We start from the raw sequence: 20,389 nt of genomic DNA on the forward strand, positions 1-20,389 counted from the left end.
ATATATTTTACATGGGGCAAAACAATAATAATAGCACCAATTTATAATAGATAATTTGACTCCAACAGCCTCTACTGAAGAAAAATGATCCCTTATCATCCTCCTTTATTTGTTTGGGAATCCTGTATCCTGTCCGGTGCCATCTGTTGACAAAATGAACTCTCTTCTCAGAAATCAGCTGATTTGGTGAGAGAGGGAGTACTGGTGAGGTGAGGTGAGGTGGGAGGAGAGTGCTGGGCTGTTCCACAATAAGACTATAATACACCTCGCCTCTTTCTCTCTCTCTCTCTCCTCTATTCCTCTGACTCCCGAACTGAGGCAAATCATCTCCTGGCACAGAGGTAAGTTTAAAGGGACACTTTAACCTCATATTCATGATCTCCAACACCATACCAGTGTATTCATATGAAAACAGGGTTTTTATACATTATGCGGATGCTTTAGTCCAGGTCTGGGAGAAGATCCCTCAGGAGACCATCCGCCACCTCATCAGGAGCATGCCCAGGCGTTTTAGGGAGGTCATACAGGCACGTGGAGGCCACACATACTACTGAGCCTCATTTTGACTTGTTTTAAGGACATTACATCAAAGTTGGATCAGCCTGTCGTGCAGTTTTCCACTTTAAGTTTGAGTGTGACTCCAAATCCAGACCTCCATGGGTTGAAACATTTGATTTCCATTGATAATTTTTGTGTGATTTTGTTGTCAGCACATTCAACTATGCAAAGAAGAAAGTATTTAATAAGAATATTTCATTCATTCAGATCTAGGGTGTGTTATTTTAGTGTTCCCTTTATTTATTTTTTAGCAGTGTATTTACGCTCAGTGTGTCGCCATGATCTCTGTTGGAATCGTCCTTCTTTCTGTCGGAAGTTCATCCGCCCATCTCTCTGCGTCCCTGTAGTCTTATGGTTCAAATGGATACTTTAGAGTAACATTCAGAAATGTTCTTATAGATAGATGTTTCGGCGGTTGTCGGTCCTCGCTACAGACTAGTAATTACTATCGAAGATTTGCTATTTTTTCTGTCGGAATCGATAGTCTCAGAGTTTCAACAACCTTTACAACCTTAGCTTATACTCAGGTTTTCTGGTCTCAACTCAGACCTTAGCCCTCTCGGTAATTGAGGTAAGCTTGGTCTGAAGATGATTTCTCTAGATGGGGGTTTTATTTGGAAGAGCAACAAAGGGCTGTCCCATGAAGCCAGATCAATATCTGTGCTCATGGGGCGGGCCAATGACTTAGTTAACCTGTTGAATGTAGGGGGCAGTATTTTGATGTTTGGATGAAAAAACGTAACCAAATGAAACTGCCTATTTCTCAGGCCCATTTCTCAGGCCCAGAAACTCAGATTAGGATAGAAAACACTCTAAAGTTTCCAAAACTGTCAAAATATTGTCTGTGAGTATAACATAACTGATATTGCAGGCGAAAACCTGAGGAAAATCCAAAGAGGAAGTGCCTCCTATTTTGAAAGCTCCCTGTTCCATTGCATGCCTTCCCTCCATTTAAAGGGATATCAAACCAGATTCCTTTCACTATGGCTTACACATGGTGTGAACAGTCTTTAGACATAGTTTCAGCCTTTTATTCTGAAAAATGAGCGAGAACGATCACATCGCGTCAGTGGATGGCTCGGACCCAGCAGAGTTTTGCATGCGCAACAGCTTGGAGCAGACATTTTCTCTCTCTCCTATTGAAAAAGCTACGATATGGTTGAAATATTATCGATTATTTATTGTAAAAACAACCTGAGGATTATAAATAATGTTTGACATGTTTCTACAAACTTTACGGATACTATTTGATATTTTCGTCTGCCCTGACGTGACCACTCGAGCCTGTGAATTGCTGAACATAACGCGCCAACCAAATGGAGGTATTTTGGATATAAAATAATATTTTTGGAACAAAAGGAACATTTATTGTGTAACTGGAAGTCTCGTGAGTGCAAACATCTGAAGATCATCAAAGGTAAGTGATTCATTTCCGTGACCAATCTACTTTACTTCTAGTGTTTGTTTTGTCTGCTGAGAGAGATGTCCTTACATAAACGCTTGGTTTTCTTTCGCCGAAAAGCTTTTTTGAAATCTGACACGCCAGGTGGATTAACAACAAGCTATGCTGTGTTTTGCTACATTGCACTTGTGATTTCATGAAAATTAAATATTTTTAGTAATTTAATTTGAATTTGGTGCTCTGCAATTCAGGAGGATGTTGACGAAAATGATCCCGCTAAAGGGATGGGTGCGCCAAGAAGTTAACTTTAAAGGGTATTGGGTTCTCTTTCATTAAACAGTTTAAAATCCCATTACATAATTTCACAAATTGTTTAATCTTTACTCATTAACTTCTCTAGGATAGGGGGCAGCATTTGGAATTTTGGATGAAAAGCATGCCCAAATTCAACTGCCTGCTACTCATCCCCAGAAGATAAGATAGTCATATTATTAGTAGATTTGGATAGAAAACACTCTGTGTCTAAAACTGTTTGAATCATGTCTGTGAGTATAACAGAACTTACAGTGGGGAGAACAAGTATTTGATACACTGCCGATTTTGCAGGTTTTCCTACTTACAAAGCATGTAGAAGTCTGTAATTTTTATCATAGGTGCACTTAAACTGTGAGAGAAAATCCAGAAAATCACATTGAATTATTTTTTAGTAATTCATTTGCATTTTATTGCATGACATAAGTATATGATCACCTTCAGCTAACGTCACTTTTTGTCCATTTTAAAGCTTCATATAATAAAAAAAGCACATCAAGAAAATATCATGAAGGCTTCATGATTCAAAAAGGTTATGTTAACTGACTGTCTTAACTGACTTTTTTTTATTTATTTCACCTTTATTTAACCAGGTAGGCAAGTTGAGAACAAGTTCTCATTTACAATTGCGACCTGGCCAAGATAAAGCAAAACAGTTCGACACGTACCACAACTGTCACGCCCTGACCTTAGTTATCTCGGTTTTCTTTATTATTTTGGGTAGGTCAGGGTGTGACTAGGGTGGGTATGTTAGTTTTGTCTCGTCTAGGGGTTTTGTATATCTAGGGTTTTTTGTAAGTCTAGGTTTATTGTATGTCTATGGTGGCCTGAATTGGTTCCCAGTCAGAGGCAGCTGTTTACCGTTATCTCTGACTAGGGACCATATTTAGGTAGCCATATTCCCTTGGTTATTTTGTGGGTTCTTATTCTCTGTTTAGTTGCCTGTCTGCACTATCCGTATTAGCTTCACGTTTCGTTTTGTTGTTTTGTTAGTTTGTTCAGTGTTGCATTTCTTTAATAAGACCACGCTGCGCCTTGGTCTCCTCCATACAACGAACGTGACAGAAGAACCCACCATAAAAGGACCAAGCAGCGTGGCCAGGAGGAGCAGACTTCATGGACATGGGAAGAGATTCTGGATGGAACAGGACCCTGGACGAAGGCGGGGGAGTATCGCCGTCCTAAGGAGGAGATAGAGGCAGTGAAAGCAGAACGGCGATACTACGAGGAGAAGTACAGAAGGGACAGGACTCTGCCATGGAAGCAGGTGGAAACTGTGCATTAGGAACGACAACGATACGAGGGGACACGGCTAGCATGGAAGCCCGAGAGGCAGCCCCAATAAACAAAAAAAATCCCCAGCCCGGTACCACCAGTGCCGGCACCACGCACCAGGCCTCCTGTGCACCTCCAGAGTCCAGTACGTCCTGTTCCTGCTCCTCGCACTCGCCCTGAGGTGCGTGTCCCCAGCCCGGTACCACCAGTGCCAGCACCACGCAACAGGTATCCAGTGCGACTCGGCAGTCCAGAGCATCCGGCAACAGTACCCAGTCCAGAGCGTCCGGCAAGTGTACCCAGTCCAGAGCATCCGGCGACAGTACCCAGTCCAGAGCGTCCGGCAACAGTGCCCAGTCCAGAGCTTCCGGCGACAGTACCCAGCCCAGAGCTTCCGGTGACGTTTCACAGTCCGGAACCTCCAACGATGATCCACAGTCCGGAGCCTCCAGCGACGATCCCCAGTCCAGAGCCTCCAGCAACGATCCCCAGTCCGTAGCCTCCGGCGACGGTCCCCAACCCGGGGCCTCCGGCGGCGATCCCCAGCCCGGGGTCTCCAGCGACGGTCCCCATCCCGGGGTCTCCGGCGACGGTCCCCTCCGCCGATGATCCGCAGTACAGAGCCTCCAGCGATGATCTGCGGTCCGGATCTACAAAGGCGGAGGGATTAGTGTAAAGAGGGGGGGCGGCGTCCAGAACCAGAGCCGCCACCTAGGGTAGATGCCCACCCAGACCCTCCCCTATAATTTCAGGTTTGCGGTCGGGAGTCTGCACCTTTGGCGGGGGGGGGGGGGGGGGGGGGGGTACTGTCACGCCCTGACCTTATTCTCTGTTTAGTCGCCGTTTCGTTGTGTTGTTTTGTTAGTTTGTTCAGTGTTGCATTTCTTTAATAAATGAAGAATGTACGCTTACAACGCTGTGCCTTGGTCTCCTCCATACAACGAATGTGACAACAACACAGAGTTACACATGGAGTAAAACAAACATATAGTTAATAATACAGTAGAAAAATAATTTGAGGTGAGATAAGGGAGGTAAATGAGGTGAGATGAGGGAGGTAAAGGCAAAAAAGGCCATGGTGGCAGAGTAATTACAATATAGCAAGTAAAACACTGAAATGGTAGATTTGCAGTGGAAGAATGTGCAAAGTATAAATAAAAATAATGGGGTGCAAAGGAGCAAAATAAATAAATACATAAATACAGTAGGGGAATTGGTAGTTGTTTTGGCTAAATTATAGGTGGGCTATGTACAGGTGCAATAATCTGTGAGCTGCTCTGACAGCTGGTGCTTAAATCTAGGGAGGGAGATAAGTCTTTACAGTTTCAGAGATTTTTGTAGTTCGTTCCAGTCATTGACAGCAGAGAACTGGAAGGAGTGGCGTCCAAAGGAAGAATTGGTTTTGGGGGTACACAGAGAGATATACCTGCTGGAGCGCGTGCTGCAGGTGGGTGCTGCTATGGTGACCAGCGAGCTGAGATAAGGGAGGACTTTACCGAGCAGGGTCTTGTAGATGACCTGGAGCCAGTGGATTTGGCGACGAGTATGAAGCGAGGGCCAGCCAACGAGAGTGTACAGGTCGCAGTGGTGGGTAGTATATTGGGCTTTGGTGATAAAACGGATAGCACTATGATAGACTGCATCCAATTTATTGAGTAGGGTATTGGAGGCTATTTTGTAAATGACATCGCCAAAGTCATAGATCGGTAGGATGGTCAGTTTTACGAGGGTATGTTTGGCAGCATGAGTGAAGGATACTTTGTTGTGAAATAGGAAGCCAATTCTAGATTTAACTTTGGATTGGAGATGTTTGATGTGAGTCTGGAAAAAGAGTTTACAGTCTAACCAGACAGCTAGGTATTTGTAGTTGTCCACATATTCTAAGAATCGTCCAGAGTAGTGATGCTGGACGGGTGGGCAGGTGTAGGTGCAATCGGTTGAAGAGCATGCATTTAGTTTTACTTGTATTTAAGAGCAGTTGGAGGCCACTGAAGGAGAGTTGTATGGCATTGAAGCTCGTCTGGAGGGTTGTTAACACAGTGTCCAAAGAAGGGCCAGATGTATACAGAATGGTGTCGTCTGCGTAGAGGTGGATCTGAGACTCACCAGCAGCAAGAGCGACATCATTGATGTATACAGAGAAGAGAGTCGTCCCAAGAATTGAACCCTGTGGCACCCCCATGGAAACTGCCACAGACCCGGATAAAAGGCCCTCTGATTTGAGACACTGAACTCTATCAGAGAAGGAGTTGGTGAACCAGGTGAGGCAATCATTTGAGAAACCAAGGCTATCGAGTCTGCCGATGAGGATGTGGCGATTGACAGAGTCGAAAGCCTTGGCCAAGTTAATGATTACGGCTGCACAGTATTGTTTCTTATCGATGGCGGTTAAGTTATCGTTTAAACCTTGAGCGTGGCTGAGGTGCACCCATGACCAGCTCTGAAACCAGATTGCATAGCGGAGAAGGTGCGGTGGGATTCGAAATGGTCGGTAATCTGTTTGTTGACTTGGCCTTCGAAGACCTTAGAAAGGCAGGGTAGGATAGATATAGGTCTGTAGCAGTTTGGGTCTAGAGTGTCCCCTTCTTTGAAGAGGGGTTGACCGCAGCTGCTTTCCAATCTTTGGGAATCTCAGACGACACGAAAGAGAGGTTGAACGGGCTAGTAATAGGGGTTGCAACAATTTTGATAGATCATTTTAGAAAGAGAGGGTCCAGATTGTCTAGCCTGGCTGATTTGTAGGGGTCCAGATTTTGCAGCTCTTTCAGAACATCAGCTGACTGGATTTGGGAGAAGGAGAAATGGGGAAGGCTTGGGCGAGTTGCTGTGGGGGGTACAGTGCAGTTGACCGGGGTAGGGGTAGCCAGGTGGAAAGCATGGCCAGCTGTAAAAAAAATGCTTATTGAAATTCTCAATTATAGTGGATTTATCGGTGGTGACAGAGTTTCCTATCCTCAGTGCAGAGGGCAGCTGGGAGGAGGTGCTCTTATTCTCCATGGACTTTACAGTGTCCCATAAGTTTTGGGAGTTTGTGTTGCAGGAAGCAAATTTCTGCTTGAAAAAGCTAGCCTTGGATTTTCTAACTGCCTGTGTATATTGGTTTCTAACTTCCCTGAAAAGTTGCATATCACGGGGGCTGTTCGATGCTAATGCAGAACGCCACAGGATGTTTTGTGTTGGTTAAGGGCAGTCAGGTCTGGAGAGAACCAAATATCTGTTCCTGGTTCTAAATTTCTTGAATGGGACATGCTTATTTAAGATAAAACTTTAGATTAACTAACTTCAAAGTAATGACTCGGACGTCGGGTTTGATACGAAAGCTTATTTTTTAGTAATAATACTTGTTCACGTTACATTTAACAACTTTGTTTTGGTACAGAGCAATGCAGTCAAAAAGCGTAATTCAACACAACCCAATACAATTACATATGCAAATAACTATAAAGAAATATCTTTAGATACAGCTCAATGAATAAACTTAAACATTAACTCTGTAACACATTAAAGTTACAACATCCTCCCCCCCATGAACAATTGTGTTCATCTAGATCTCTAGGCAGTATATCAACTGAATAGGTCTCCTCAACAAAGTCCCTGAAGCAGTACGAACTGAACATGATCTAACTAGGCCATCTCGGCCTGGAAAGAGTTCTTCAATCTTTCCTAGTTTCCAGGTTTGTCTGGGTGTGTTATCTTCTCCAATGAGTACAACGTCACCCGCCTTCAGTGGGGTGGGCTGTGGTGTGTCACAGCGGTGTGCTGACTTTAGATCCAGCAAGTAGTCTCTTCGCCAACTGTTCCAGAAACTGGTCACAAGTCTCTGCCTGTACTTCCATCTGCGTCTCATTTCCCGCTTGTTTAACGTTTGGTGCTGAGTGTCACTTGCTCCAGAATGCATCACCTTCTCATGGTGGTACTGTATCAGCATTTTTGAGTATATGTACTTATTGGGCAGAACCCATGGGTGCTGCTCTCTGAATGTGAAGTTGGACTGTTGCAGTCTTCCTCCTACACTGAGCAGTTCGTGTTCGTCCAGGAAAGGTTTCAGTTCTCTGATTTTACAGTCATTGTTTAGGCTTTTTCCTGCCGTCAGTAGTTTGATCTCCTGTCCAAAACTCTGTTGTTGTGTTACCTTAATCCAGTACTTTTCTGCATCGAACAGTTCGTCAGCAGTCAGTTCACCTTGCATCTTTATGGTTGTACGAGCATTGGCTATGAATCTCTTTGTCCAGGCGGTGACTCTGAACACTCTTTTCAGTTTCCTGTACCTTTCAAGCTCCAACACAGGTTCAGTGCTGTCTGTGCTGTTTGCTGCGAGTTGTACAGTAACCTGGCAACTGGACTTGAGTTCTATATTCACCTCTTCCGGAACCTTGTTATCATCAGTCTCTTCAGACTGATTGGGTGATGTCAGAATTCTGGGTCCATTCCACCATAGATCTCTCTGTGTCAAGTTTAGAACAGTTTGTCCTCTTGTAGGGAGGTCAGCTGGATTAGTTTTCCCTTCAATATGTGACTATGACTCTGGATTGGTCAAGGACTGGATCTCCGTCACTCTGTTCGCAACAAACTGTTTCCATTTCTGAGCTGAGCTGCAAATCCAATGCAGCACGATCATAGAGTCTGTCCACATTTTGATCTGTTTTTCTTCCATTTTCAGTGTGGTCATCAAGTTGTTTGCTAGTCTCGCTCCAATCACAGCTCCCATGAGCTCCAGGCGTGGCAGCGTCATTTTCTTAAGTGGGGCTACCCTGGACTTGGATGCGACTAGACTTGCATCACAGAACACGTGTAGTTTCAGGGTGTGGTTATTCTGTGGCCGCATGTCTGTTCTGTACCACCTTGGTATGGTGAGCTGGTGTAACTGGGGTAGTTCTGAACACCACTGTTGCCATTCTCGTGTCAGATCAGGTGGTAATTATTCGTCCCAACTGAGTCCCCTCTCCCACATTTCCTGGAACATGCACTTGATCCTGATGGTGAAGGGAGTTAAGAAACCAAGAGGGTTGAAGATACGTGCAGACGACTGCAGAACACTTCTCTTTGTGTTTTCCTTTTGCTTTAGAATGCTCAGTAACGGCCTGAGGTCAAACACAAAGTCATCCGTTTCCGGCCTCCATACTAAACCTAAAACCTTCAGCACTAATCCTTGTGTTTGTAACGTCAACGGGTGGTCAGTTGTCGTACTCTCCTCCCATTTTGTTTTCAATTCAGGAGAATTGGTCATCCATTTGCAGAGGTCCATGCCTGCAATCGACAGCATTCACTTTGCAGTTGTTGTCACAAGGTAAGCCTCTTCAACATTGCGTGAACTTGCAATGAAGTCATCTACGTAGAGTAACTCTCTCAGTATCTCTACAACTTCTGGTTGTTCTGTTTCATATTGTTTCAAGTGCTTCCTGATTGTAGCTGCCAGCAAAAATGGACTTGGGGAAGCTCCAAATACCACTCTTTTCATCCTTCATTTTCTACCCTTGGTGGGCCAGTGAGCCATAGAAATCTCACGGCGTCTCTGTCTCTCTCTGCTAGGGATATCTGCAGGAAAGCTTTCTTGATGTCTGCCATGAATGCGATCTCATGTAGTCTGAACTTTATCAGAACGCTGAGCAGATCCGGATTTAGGTTCGGTCCTGTGAGTAGACAGTCATTGAGAGATGGACAGCCATCTTCATGGGACGAGGCATCAAACACCACTCTCAGTTTTGTTGTCACCACATCTTCTCGGAGTACTGCATGGTGAGGTAAGTAGTATTTTACGTTGTCTGCACTTGATGTGTTGTCCTTGGGCACATCCTCTGCCATATCTTGTTGTAAGTAGTCCTCTACTACTTCATTGTATCTGCTGTACAACGTCACATCCTTCTTCAGTCTTTTCTTCAGACCTTCAAACCGTTTCTTGGCGATTCTATAGTTGTCTTGGAGTTCTGGTATTTCTCGTTTCCATGGCAACTCCACATGGTATCGCCCATCTTTGAAGGTGGTTGTTTCCTCAAACAATTGTGGAGCATCGTTTTCCTCTGGGTTCTTTGTTTTCTCGCTTAGAATACCCAGAGACTCAAGCTCCCAGAATGCATGCAGTTGCTTGGAGACTAGTGTGTCTTCATCAAGTGGGATGAACATGCAGGTTGCCTCGGCGACACTTGACATGGACACGGGTCCCTGCACCGACCATCCAAAGGTGCTCTCTAAAGCAACTAGCGTCTCCGTCAGTCGCTCCACTCTGCCTGATACTATCTGCCAGTAGTAGTCTGCTTCTATCAGGACAGAGAGTTCAGGATCATTGTCATCTCCTGGAAAGTCTGCGAGCTGCAGTCCCCTTTTACTGAGCTCATGCTGAATCCGTTCACCAGGAACCTTCATCACAGCTGTGCACACTTGTGGGGTTTCAATTGCCTCTATCTCTATTCTCTGCTGTTTGTCCCAGACATTCTCCAAGATGACTTTCACTGTGTTGCGTTGGGACGATGCTGGGGCAGAGGAGCCAAACGTGTGAAGAGTGAGTGCCTCTTGTATGATTACTGGTAGCTTCAAGCCCTTCACAAGGTTTTCATGTATGAAGCTTCTCTGACTGCCTCCATCTAGTAAGCAACGAGCTATCTTCCTGCCCGATGGGCCTTCTACCCATGCCTTTGCCGTTTGTAGCAACACAGTGTTCTGTCCATCTGGTTTCATCTTCACTGAATGGGGAATAACTGAGGAAACAACAGCATCTACAGAAACAGTAAGGGGTTGCACCTCACTCCTCTTACTGGTACACACCGCAATGTGATGTCTGCTTCCACATGTTGCACATGACACATCTTTGACTTTACAGAATTTTGCTATGTGTCTCTGTCCTAAACATACAAAGCATATTCCCATGTTCTTTAGTTTCTCTTTGCGTATAGCAATATTGTAGTCAGGGCAGTGTTCTGATTTGTGGTCTGCACTGTCACAAAATAGACACGTTTGTTGTTCCTTCTGGCTGGCTGTATGCAGTGCTGCAGCAGAGGGCATGTTGGGTCTTTTTGTTTTCATTTCATTGGAGAGGCATGACTTGTTCCATGGTTTGCTCTCTTTCTGTTGGTTGTATGATCTTGTCATTTGTAGCGCTCTCTCACTGCTCTGAACCTCTTTCTGTAGGAAACTGATCATCTCAGACACTTTCCATTCATCATCTACTCCCCTCTGATAGTCAAGAGCTATGTCCTCTGGAATCATCTGTAGTAAGATTGGGCATAGTAGGCTTCCATAGGTTTCTGACACTACACCCAGTGATTCCAGGCTCCTAATCTGAATTTCACATTCATCATATAGCTGCCTCAATGCATTTAGAGCGGAGGATTTCTTCACAGGTGTGAGATTCAGCAGCTTTGACATATGAGCACTAATCACAAGATCTTTCCTTCCAAATCTGCTCTTGAGTAGAGTGATTGCATCATCATAGTTACTGTCTGTTAACATCAGTCCTGCTACTGCCTTTGCAGCTGGTCCAGTGAGATATGTTTTCAGATAGATAAACTTCTCCTTATTACACAGTGAATCATTGTTGTGAATAGCAGTCTCATATTGGCTCCAAAACTCCTGCCACATACTGACATCTCCATAGAATTTCTCAATAATCAACTTCGGTAGCCTTACTGATTGTCTCTGTGATATGTTTGAGTTAGCGTCACTCACCCGGGCTGGTAGTGGATTGACGTCCTGTTTCTTCATTATCACTCTTTGTGCACGGCTCTTCAGCATGATAATGCGTTCTTTGTAATCCTCCGTGCATGCAATCTCTGCCTCCAATCCGTCCAATGGCGTTAACTGTTCAATTCCACGATCGAGTTTAAACAAACTGTCCTCCTTAGTTGATAACAATTCCAACAATGTACTCAAGTGATCGGTATCCGGATTTGACTGGGATATTTCCACGTCAATCTGATTCAAAATCCGCGTTGTTGCGCCTCGAATGGTACCCGGCTTTCGTCTCATTCTTTCATCCTCTACTGACGGGATGAGGTTGTCGTGTATTTACTATCATTAACTGAAGACTGATTTTTATCAAAGATTCTCTGTAATTAGTTACTATGCGATCAACTGATTAATCACGTAACTAATTAACTAGGAAGTCGGGGCACCAGGGAAAAATATTCAGATTACAAAGTTATCATTTCCTAAAATAATTTTTCAGATATTTTACCTGATCAATTAGTCTTCGAATTAATTAATTATTTAGTTTACCTCACGTTAGTCTCATTCCAAACGTCGTAAACTGTTGGTTATCTGCACGAACCCAGTCTTTACTATGAGTCATCCATACAACAATTGTCTTAAATCATTCATTTATTACTAACTAAGTAATTCATATAAATGCATAAACAAACAAACAAACAAGGCAAATGTAATGATAGGAAAATGCGCCCTAGTGGGCTAAACTGACATGGCGGCTTGTTAGACAAAGGAGGGGTCGACTAAGAAGTCACTACAGAGTTAATAATTTTAACAATTGAAATGCTAATCCTTTACACATGAACGCTCACTCATTCGGGAACAATTGCAATCAATATATATATATTTACGCTCAGTGTGTCGTCTTGATCGCTGGTGAAAAGTCTTTCTTTTGTAGAATTGTCCGTCTCTCTCCCTCTCTCTCTCTGTCTTGGTTAGAGGGGATAGTTCAAAGTGACATTCGTTATAGAATGGATGTTTCGGCGGTTGTCGTTCTTCGGGTTCAATGATACCAAATTCCTAGCTGCAAACTAGTAATTAATATCAAAGACTTGTTCTCATTCTGTCGGTATCGATAGTCTAAGAGTTTAGAGCGATAGGAGAACGCTACCTGCCCCAATGCATAGTGCCAACTGTAAAGTTTGTTGGAAGAGGAAAATGGTCTGGGACAGTTCTTCATGGTTTGTACTAGGCCTCTTAGTTCCAGTGAAGGGAAATCTTAACGCTACAGCATACAATGACATTCTAGACGATTCAGTGCTTCCAACTGTGTGCCAACAGTTTGGGGAAGGCCCTTTCCTGTTTCAGCATGACAATGCCCCAGTCCACAAACCGAGGTCCATACAGAAATGCTTTGTCGAGATCGGTGTGGAAAAACTTGACTGGCCTGCACAGAGCCCTGACCTCAACCGCACAGAACACCTTTAGTATGAATTGGAACGCAGACTGCGATCCAGGCCTAATTGCCCAACATCAGTGCCCGATCACACTAATGTACTTGTGGCTGAATGGAAGTAAGTCCATGCAGCAATGTTCCAACCTCTAGTGGAAAGCCTTCCCAGAAGAGTGGAGGCTGTTATAGCAGCAAAGGGAATGAGATGCTTGACGAGCAGTTTTTCACATACTTTGGCCATGTAGTGTATTTTCAAACTCTTAAGGATCGGACCCTTTTTTTCCATTTTCGCCCTAAATGACATACCTAAATCTAACTGCCTGTAGCTCAGGACCTGAAGCATGGATATGCATATTCTTGATACCTTTTGAAAGGAAACACTTTGAAGTTTGTAGAAATGTGAAAGTAATGTCGGAGAATATAACACTTTAGATCTGGTAAAAGATAATACAAAGAAAAAACATGCGTTTTTTGTACCACCACCCTATGATATATATCAAATTGTCATTTAGATACAACCAATTCTAAATACAACCAATCCTGGACAAACTCACGGAGAGGAGAGTGAGGCTATAGGTCAACAAAAGAGGGAGCATAGAATGATTCCAGACACTGCCATCCTCCTCTCCCCGATGGAAAAGTAGGGAGTGACTGGCACACAGACACAGTGGAGCAAAAGATATGTTTACACATGATGACACCTTGACCTCTCCCCTCTCTGCGGCCCAAGCAACTTAGTCCTGACAGAGAACAGATAACTGCCAATGGCCACCACTATAGTACAACAAAATACATTCTTATGAGAAATAACTCATAAGCATATCATGAAAATTAAACATCCTATCTATGTTACCCAACTAATTCTGATTAATCCCCAACAGGGCGAGCGGTTTGCTGACGTTGTGAACAGAGTGACCCATGGGGTTATCGTATGGGCAGGTATAAGCTAAGGACAACAAACACAATTGCATTTTATCGGTGGCAATTTGAATGCACAGATGTACCATGACGAGATCCTGAGGCCCATTGTCGTGCCATTCATTGCGTCATCAACTCATGTTTCAGCATGATAATGCACGGCCCCATGTTGCAAGGATCTGTACACAATTACTTAGATTGCATTGTTATGTTCCTTTACTCATTCACACACATTGTTGAAAGGTAAACGACCACGCAGATGAAAATGTTCATTAGAGCTATTTACTTGCTTAGGCCTGACTGTGCTGTCGATTACATTGGTTGATACAATGCAATTTGGAATGTAGTCAGCTTGGAACACACGCAACCATGAGCTCTCTTGTCCAAAATCAGCTGACTTTGTGAGAGGCGGTCTGGGCTACTGGTGGGAGGAGAATGACCCTACACCTGAGAGGGTTGGGCTGTTTTACTTGATGCATGCAATACCCATTTGGGAAGGGCTGTATCTATAGAGAAGTCCTCTGCCAGAAATACTCATTATAAAAATTCATAAAACATACAAGTGTTATACATCGGTTTAAAGGTTAAGTTCTTGTTAATTCAACCACGGTGTCAGATTTCAAAAAGGCTTTACGGCGAAAGCATACCATGAGATTATCTGAGAACAGCGCCCAGCAGACAAATCATTACAAACAGTTTCCAGCCAAGTAGAGGAGTTACATAAGTCAGAAATAGTGATACAATTAATCACTTACCTTTGATGAACTTCATATGGTTGCACTCACAAGACTCCCATTTACTCAATAAATGTTTGTTTTGTTCGATAAAGTCACTCTTTATATCCAAAAACATCAGTTTTGTTTACACGTTTTGTTCAGTCATCCACAGGCTCAAAGGCAGTCACAGCAGACAGACGAAAAACCCGAAAAGTATCAGTAAAGTTCATAGAAACATGTCAAACGATTTTTATAATCAATCCTCAGGTTGTTTTTAGTCATAATAATCAATAACATTTCAGCTGGACAAAAGCTTTGTCAATAATAAAGGAAAACAAGTAAGGCATGCTCTCGGTCGCCCGCATGAAAAACCTCTGAGACACTGCAGGGTCCACTCATTCAGACTAGTCTTACTACCTCCTTTTTTCAGAATACAAGCCTGAAACAATTTCTAAAGACTGTTGACATCTAGTGGAAGCCATAGGAAGTGCAATTTGAGTCCTAAGTCAAAGGATACTGTAATGGCAATCAATAGAAAACTACAAAAATAGAAAAAAATCCCACTTCCTGGATGAATTTTTCTCAGGTTTTCGCCTCCCATATCAATTCTGTTATACGCACAGACATTATTTTAACAGTTTTGGAAACGTTAGAGTGTTTTCTATCCAAATCTACCAATATGCATTATATTATATGCATGTCCTAGCTTCTGGGCCTGAGTAGCAGGCAATTTACTTTGGAAACGCTTTTCATCCAGAGGTGAAAATACCCTACCGTAGTGATGTTTTAAAGTCACCATTGGCCTCATGGTCAAATCCTTGAACGGTTTTGTTCCTCTACCGCCGCTGAGTTATGAAGGATGCCTGTCTCTTTGTAGTGACTGGGTGTATTGATACACCATCCAAAGTGTAATTACTAACCTCACCATGCTCAAAGGAATATTTAATGTCTGCTTAACATTTTATGGCTTCAGGGGCAGTATTGAGTAGCTTGGATGAAAAGGTGCCCATTGTATACGGCCAGCTCCTCAGTCTCAGTTGCTAATATATGCATATTATTATTAGTATTGGATAGAAAACACTCTAAAGTTTCCAAAATTGTCAAAAATATTGTCTGTGAGTATAACAGAACTGATATTGCAGGCGAAACCCTGAGGAAAATCAAAGCAGGAAGTGGCTTCTATTTTGAAAACTCCATGTTCCATAGCCTCCCTTTGCTCCATTTAAAGGGATATGAACCAGATTCCTTTCCCTATCGCTTCCTCAAGGTGTCAACAGTCTTCAGACATAATTTCAGGCTTTTATTTTGAAAAATGAGCCAGAACGATAACATCGCGTCAAGTGGTCACATGAGTTTTGTTCGCGCAACAGACTTTGGAAAGGTATTGCTTTTCTCTCTCCTACTGTGAAAGACATTTGCGGTTGATATATTATCGATTATATATTTTAAAAACAACCTGAGGATTGATTATAAAAAATGTTTGACATATTTCTGTGGACATTATGGAAACTGTTTGGAATTTGTCTGCGTTGTCGTGACCGCTCTATCCTGTGGATTTCTGAACATAACGCGACAAAGAAACAGAGGTATTTTGGATCTAAAAATAATCTTTATGGAATAAAAGGGACATTTGTTGTGTAACTGGGAGTCTCCCAGTGAAGTGAAAACAATCCCAAGATCATCAAAGGTAAACGATTAATTTGATTGCTTTTCTGATTTTCGTGACCGAGCTACCTGATGCTAAGTGTACTTAATGTTTTATCATGCGATCGATAAACTTACACAAACGCTTGGATTGCTTTCGCTGTGAAGCATAATTTCAAAATCTGACACGACAGGTGGATTAACAAAAGTCTATGCTGTGTTTTCCTATATTGCACTTGTGATTTCATGAATATAAATATGTATAGTAATATTTTATGTATGTAGCGCTATGCTATTCAGCGGTTGTTGATGACACTTATCCCGATATCGGGATTGCAGCCATAACAAGTTAAAAAAATAAAACATTTCCATCTACCAATAGGTGCCCTTCTTTGCAGGTATTGGAAATCCTCCCTGGTCTTTGAATCTGTGTTTGAAACTTTATTTCCGAACCTATACTTAACTAGGCAAGTCAGTTAAGAACACATTTTTACTTTCAATGACAGTCTAGGAACAATGGGTTAACTACCTTGTTCAGGGGCAGAACGACAGATTTAACCTTGTCAGCTCGGGGATTCAATCTTGCAACCTTTCGGTTACTAGTCCAACGCTCTAACCACTACCTTCCACCCCAAAATGTACTGCTCCACTGATAGACCCTACAGGTAATTGTATGTACAGGGTACAGAGGTGAGGTGTTAATTAAAACAATTATTTTAAGCACTATTATTGCACACAGAGTGAGTCCATGTGACTTGTTAATCATATTTTTTACTCCTGAGCCTTGCCCTAACAAAGGGGTTGAATACTTATTGACTCAAGACATTTCAGCTTTTCATTTTTCATTTATAAAAAAACATACATAAAAACATAATTCCACTTTGACTTTATGGGGTATTGTATGTCGGTCATTGACACAAAATCTAAATTTAATCAGTTTAGTATTCAGACTGTTAAACAACAGCATGTGGAAAATGTTAGGGTGTATGAATACCTTCTGAAGGCTCTGTATGTTCATTGAATGTCTGGGTGAAAGTGAGTTGTTGCTATCGTTGTTTGTATTGTTATTATTGGGTTATGTATTTTATATGTTCAGGTGCCTTATTTAAATGCACATTTATACAGTCGGTTCTTCATTCATTCACCATGTATTAATTGCTTTCTATACATTAACTCGCTCTGAGATGAATGAAAAAAAAAATGCTGTGTGAACCTTCATATTTATATTTTGCGCTCAATGAACTAAGTGGATTGGACAAGGAGTTTAGTTTGCTGAACTTATTGAGACTCACCTTGCAACAATCTAAATATTGTTGGCAGGTTTCATAAAAAAATAAGATTTCAAAACAAAAATTGGTCAGGGACCATGGACATTCAAAACATACATTAATACATGTCAGTGAATTCTGATTCTGAATTCAGACTTTTTTCTGAATCCCCAGAAATATTGTAGCAGCTTTCCTTCAACATAATTTACTTTCATTGTTCCATATTATAGTTCATCCAGCTTAAAATGAATAATACTAGAAATCACACTTGGTTTCAAACACATTTTCCCGACTCAGGAATGTTAGTAATATTTTCTTCCAACAGTACACTTTGAAATCCATTATAACCAGTTACTGTATCTTGTTAAATTGGCATGAAAGTATACTAACATTCCTGAGTGAGGCAAGTCTTCCAATATGTCTTCCAATTTTTTAAACTATGTTCTCTGTTTACAGAGCTTAATCACCTGTCAACTGTATCTTCAATGGGTGGATCACACAATTAAATATTATCACGACAAGCATGTGAGTGTCAACATATTTCATTGTTATTTCAAATGTTATTGAATGTTTAATAGATTGACAGACTTCTCAGACCCAGACTGTGCCTACTCCTGACTAAAAAGCTTGCTGAATGGAGAATCTCCATTGAACGTGCTTTTTAGTCAAGGAAGAGGCTTTTATCTGGATCGGGGAAACCGGTCATCACAGTCAACTTTCTTTGATAAATATGTAATGTGATTGGTTGAAACACCATATAGGCTCTGAAATTTGCCTTGTTATTCAAATCTTCTATCACGACTCAGGATATGACCCAGATGCAGACACAGGAGGCGGATAGCACAGTTCTTAGATAATTTATTATAACACGGGGCAGGCAAAGGGCAGGTCGAGGACAGGCAGAGGATCGTAATCAGATCAGAGTCAGGCAGGGACAGGACAGCAGGCAGGCTCAGAGCAGGCAGAATGGTCAGAATCGAAACAAACTTGAAAATGGGAAAACAAGCTGGTAAGACCTGACAAGACAAAACGAACTGGCAACAGACAAACAGAAAACACTGGTATAAATACTGTGGTGGTTAATTTCTTTACTATCAAATAAGGAGAGACAAACTTATCACACAAGTCAGAGTTATACTTAAACTAAATCTTTAATAATAAGAGCTTTGCAATAGCAATGACTTTCAACAATTCACCATTTCCAATGATCCATTGAGAGTGATAAAACAAAAAAACAAAGGTCTTTTAAAACCAAGATACACCCCTTTCAACCTACATGACGAACAACAGATACATAGAATGGTCACAAGGTTAAGATTTGTATGAAAGATATCTATAATACATAGCAGACAACATCTGCTGTGTCAACAGTTTTCATTGTATAGACCAGTGTCTGGGCCTCCTACTCCAAACTGGAACCATTTCTCTCTGGTACGGTATAGAACAGAAACATTAACTCATGCTCTCTGGAATGCTCTTTAGGTTTTATCACTCAAAGACATCGTAAATCTCCTCTGTCAGTTGTCGTGTCTTTACTATCATTAAATAAAGACTAAGATTTTATCAAAGATTTTCTGTACTTAGTATTACGCAATTAAACTGATTAATCATGTAACTGTAATTAACTAGGAAGTCAGGGCACCAAGGAAAATATTCAGATTACAAAGTTACAATTTTCGTAATATAACTTTTCAGATATTTTATATCTGATCAATTATTTATTTTACCTCACGTTAGTCTCATTCCAAATGTCATAAATTGTTGGTTATCTGCACGAACCCAGTCTTCACTATGAGTCATCCATACACCAATTGTCTTAAATCATTTATTTATTAACTTCTTGGTGACAGGGGGCAGTATTTTCACGCTCGGATGAAATGCATGCCCAAATTCAACTGCCTGCTACTCATCCCCAGAAGATAAGATATGCATATTATTAGTAGATTTGGATAGAAAAAAACTCAGAAGTTTCTAAAACTGTTTGAATCATGTCTGTGAGTATAACAGAACTTATTTAGCAGGTGAAACCCCGAGGACAAACAATTCAGATTTTTTTTTTTTTAGGTCACTCTCTTTTCAATGGGATTTCATTGGGAATCCAGATTTTAAGGGACCTTCTTGCAGTTCCTACTGCTTCCACTGGATGTCACCAGTATTTAGAAATTGGTTGAGGTTTTTCCTTTGTGTAATGAAGAAGTAGCCCTGTTCAGAACGAGGGTCACTTCAAGTGTACTGTTAGAGGCGCGTGACCAGAAAGCTAGCTACAGTTTGTTTTCCTCCTGTATTGAACATAGATCGTACCATCTTCAATTTTATCGATTATTTACTTAAAAAAATACCTAAAGTTGTATTACAAAAGCAGTTTGAAATGTTTTGGCAAAGTTTACAGGTAACTTTTGAGATATTTTGTAGTCACGTTGGGCAAGTTGGAAATTGTGTTTTTCTGGATCAAACGCGCCAAATAAATTGACATTTTGGATACATATCGACGGAATTAATTGAACAAAAGGACCATTTGTGATGTTTATGGGACATACTGGAGTGCCAACAAAAGAAGCTCGTCAAAGGTAAGGCATAAATTATACTTTTATTTCTGCGTTTTATGTCAAGCCTGCAGGGTTGAAATATGCTTTTCTTTCTTTGTTTAGGGAGGTGCTTTAATTTGGTATCCTACATGTGTGATTTCATGAAAGTTCGATTTTTATAGTAATTCATTTGAATTTGTCTCTCTGCATTTTCACTGGCTTTTGGCCAGGTAGCGTCCCACATATCCCAGAGAGGTTAACTAACTAAACAATCACAGAAGTGCACACACAAACAAATAAAGTAAATATGGTTAAAATAAATGATAGGGGAATGTGCCCTAGTGGGCTAAACCGGCATGGTGGCTTGTTAGACAAAAGGGGAGTGGGGGTCAGTTGAGAAGTAACTACAGAGTTGCTAATTATAACAATTGAAATGCTAATCCTTTGCACATGAACGCTCACTCATTCGGGAACAATTGAAATCAATATATATATTTATGCTCAATGTGTCGTCGTGATCTCTGTTGAAAAGTTAGTTTCTGTTGGAGAGTGTCCGTCCTCTCGCTCTCTCTCTGTCGTGGTTAGAACGGGTAGTTCAGAGTGACATTCATTAATGTCGTTATAGGATGGATGTTTTGGCGGTCTTCGTTCTCCGCATTCAATGATACCGAATTCCTAGCTGC

General features: G+C 41.7%; 1 protein-coding gene across 2 annotated transcripts in view; it reads left to right on the plus strand.

Annotated features, from left to right (window-relative positions):
* Positions 1 to 299: 299 nt before the first annotated feature.
* LOC139416024 (uncharacterized) overlaps positions 300 to 20,389 on the plus strand; it is a 38,214-nt gene continuing 18,124 nt past the window's right edge. The window contains exons 1-2 of one of the 2 annotated variants that reach the window (XM_071164262.1): positions 300 to 341; positions 17,638 to 17,706. Coding sequence is in view for 1 of the 2 variants with exons in the window: in XM_071164263.1 (XP_071020364.1) it covers positions 17,705 to 17,706 (2 nt within the window). In the remaining variant the exon portion in view is untranslated. The remainder of the gene's footprint in view (positions 342 to 17,637; positions 17,707 to 20,389) is intronic. The other variant, XM_071164263.1, reaches the window with a different exon arrangement.

The sequence above is a fragment of the Oncorhynchus clarkii genome, chromosome 9 (genome assembly GCF_045791955.1).
Source record: "Oncorhynchus clarkii lewisi isolate Uvic-CL-2024 chromosome 9, UVic_Ocla_1.0, whole genome shotgun sequence".
NCBI classification, from domain to species: domain Eukaryota; kingdom Metazoa; phylum Chordata; class Actinopteri; order Salmoniformes; family Salmonidae; genus Oncorhynchus; species Oncorhynchus clarkii.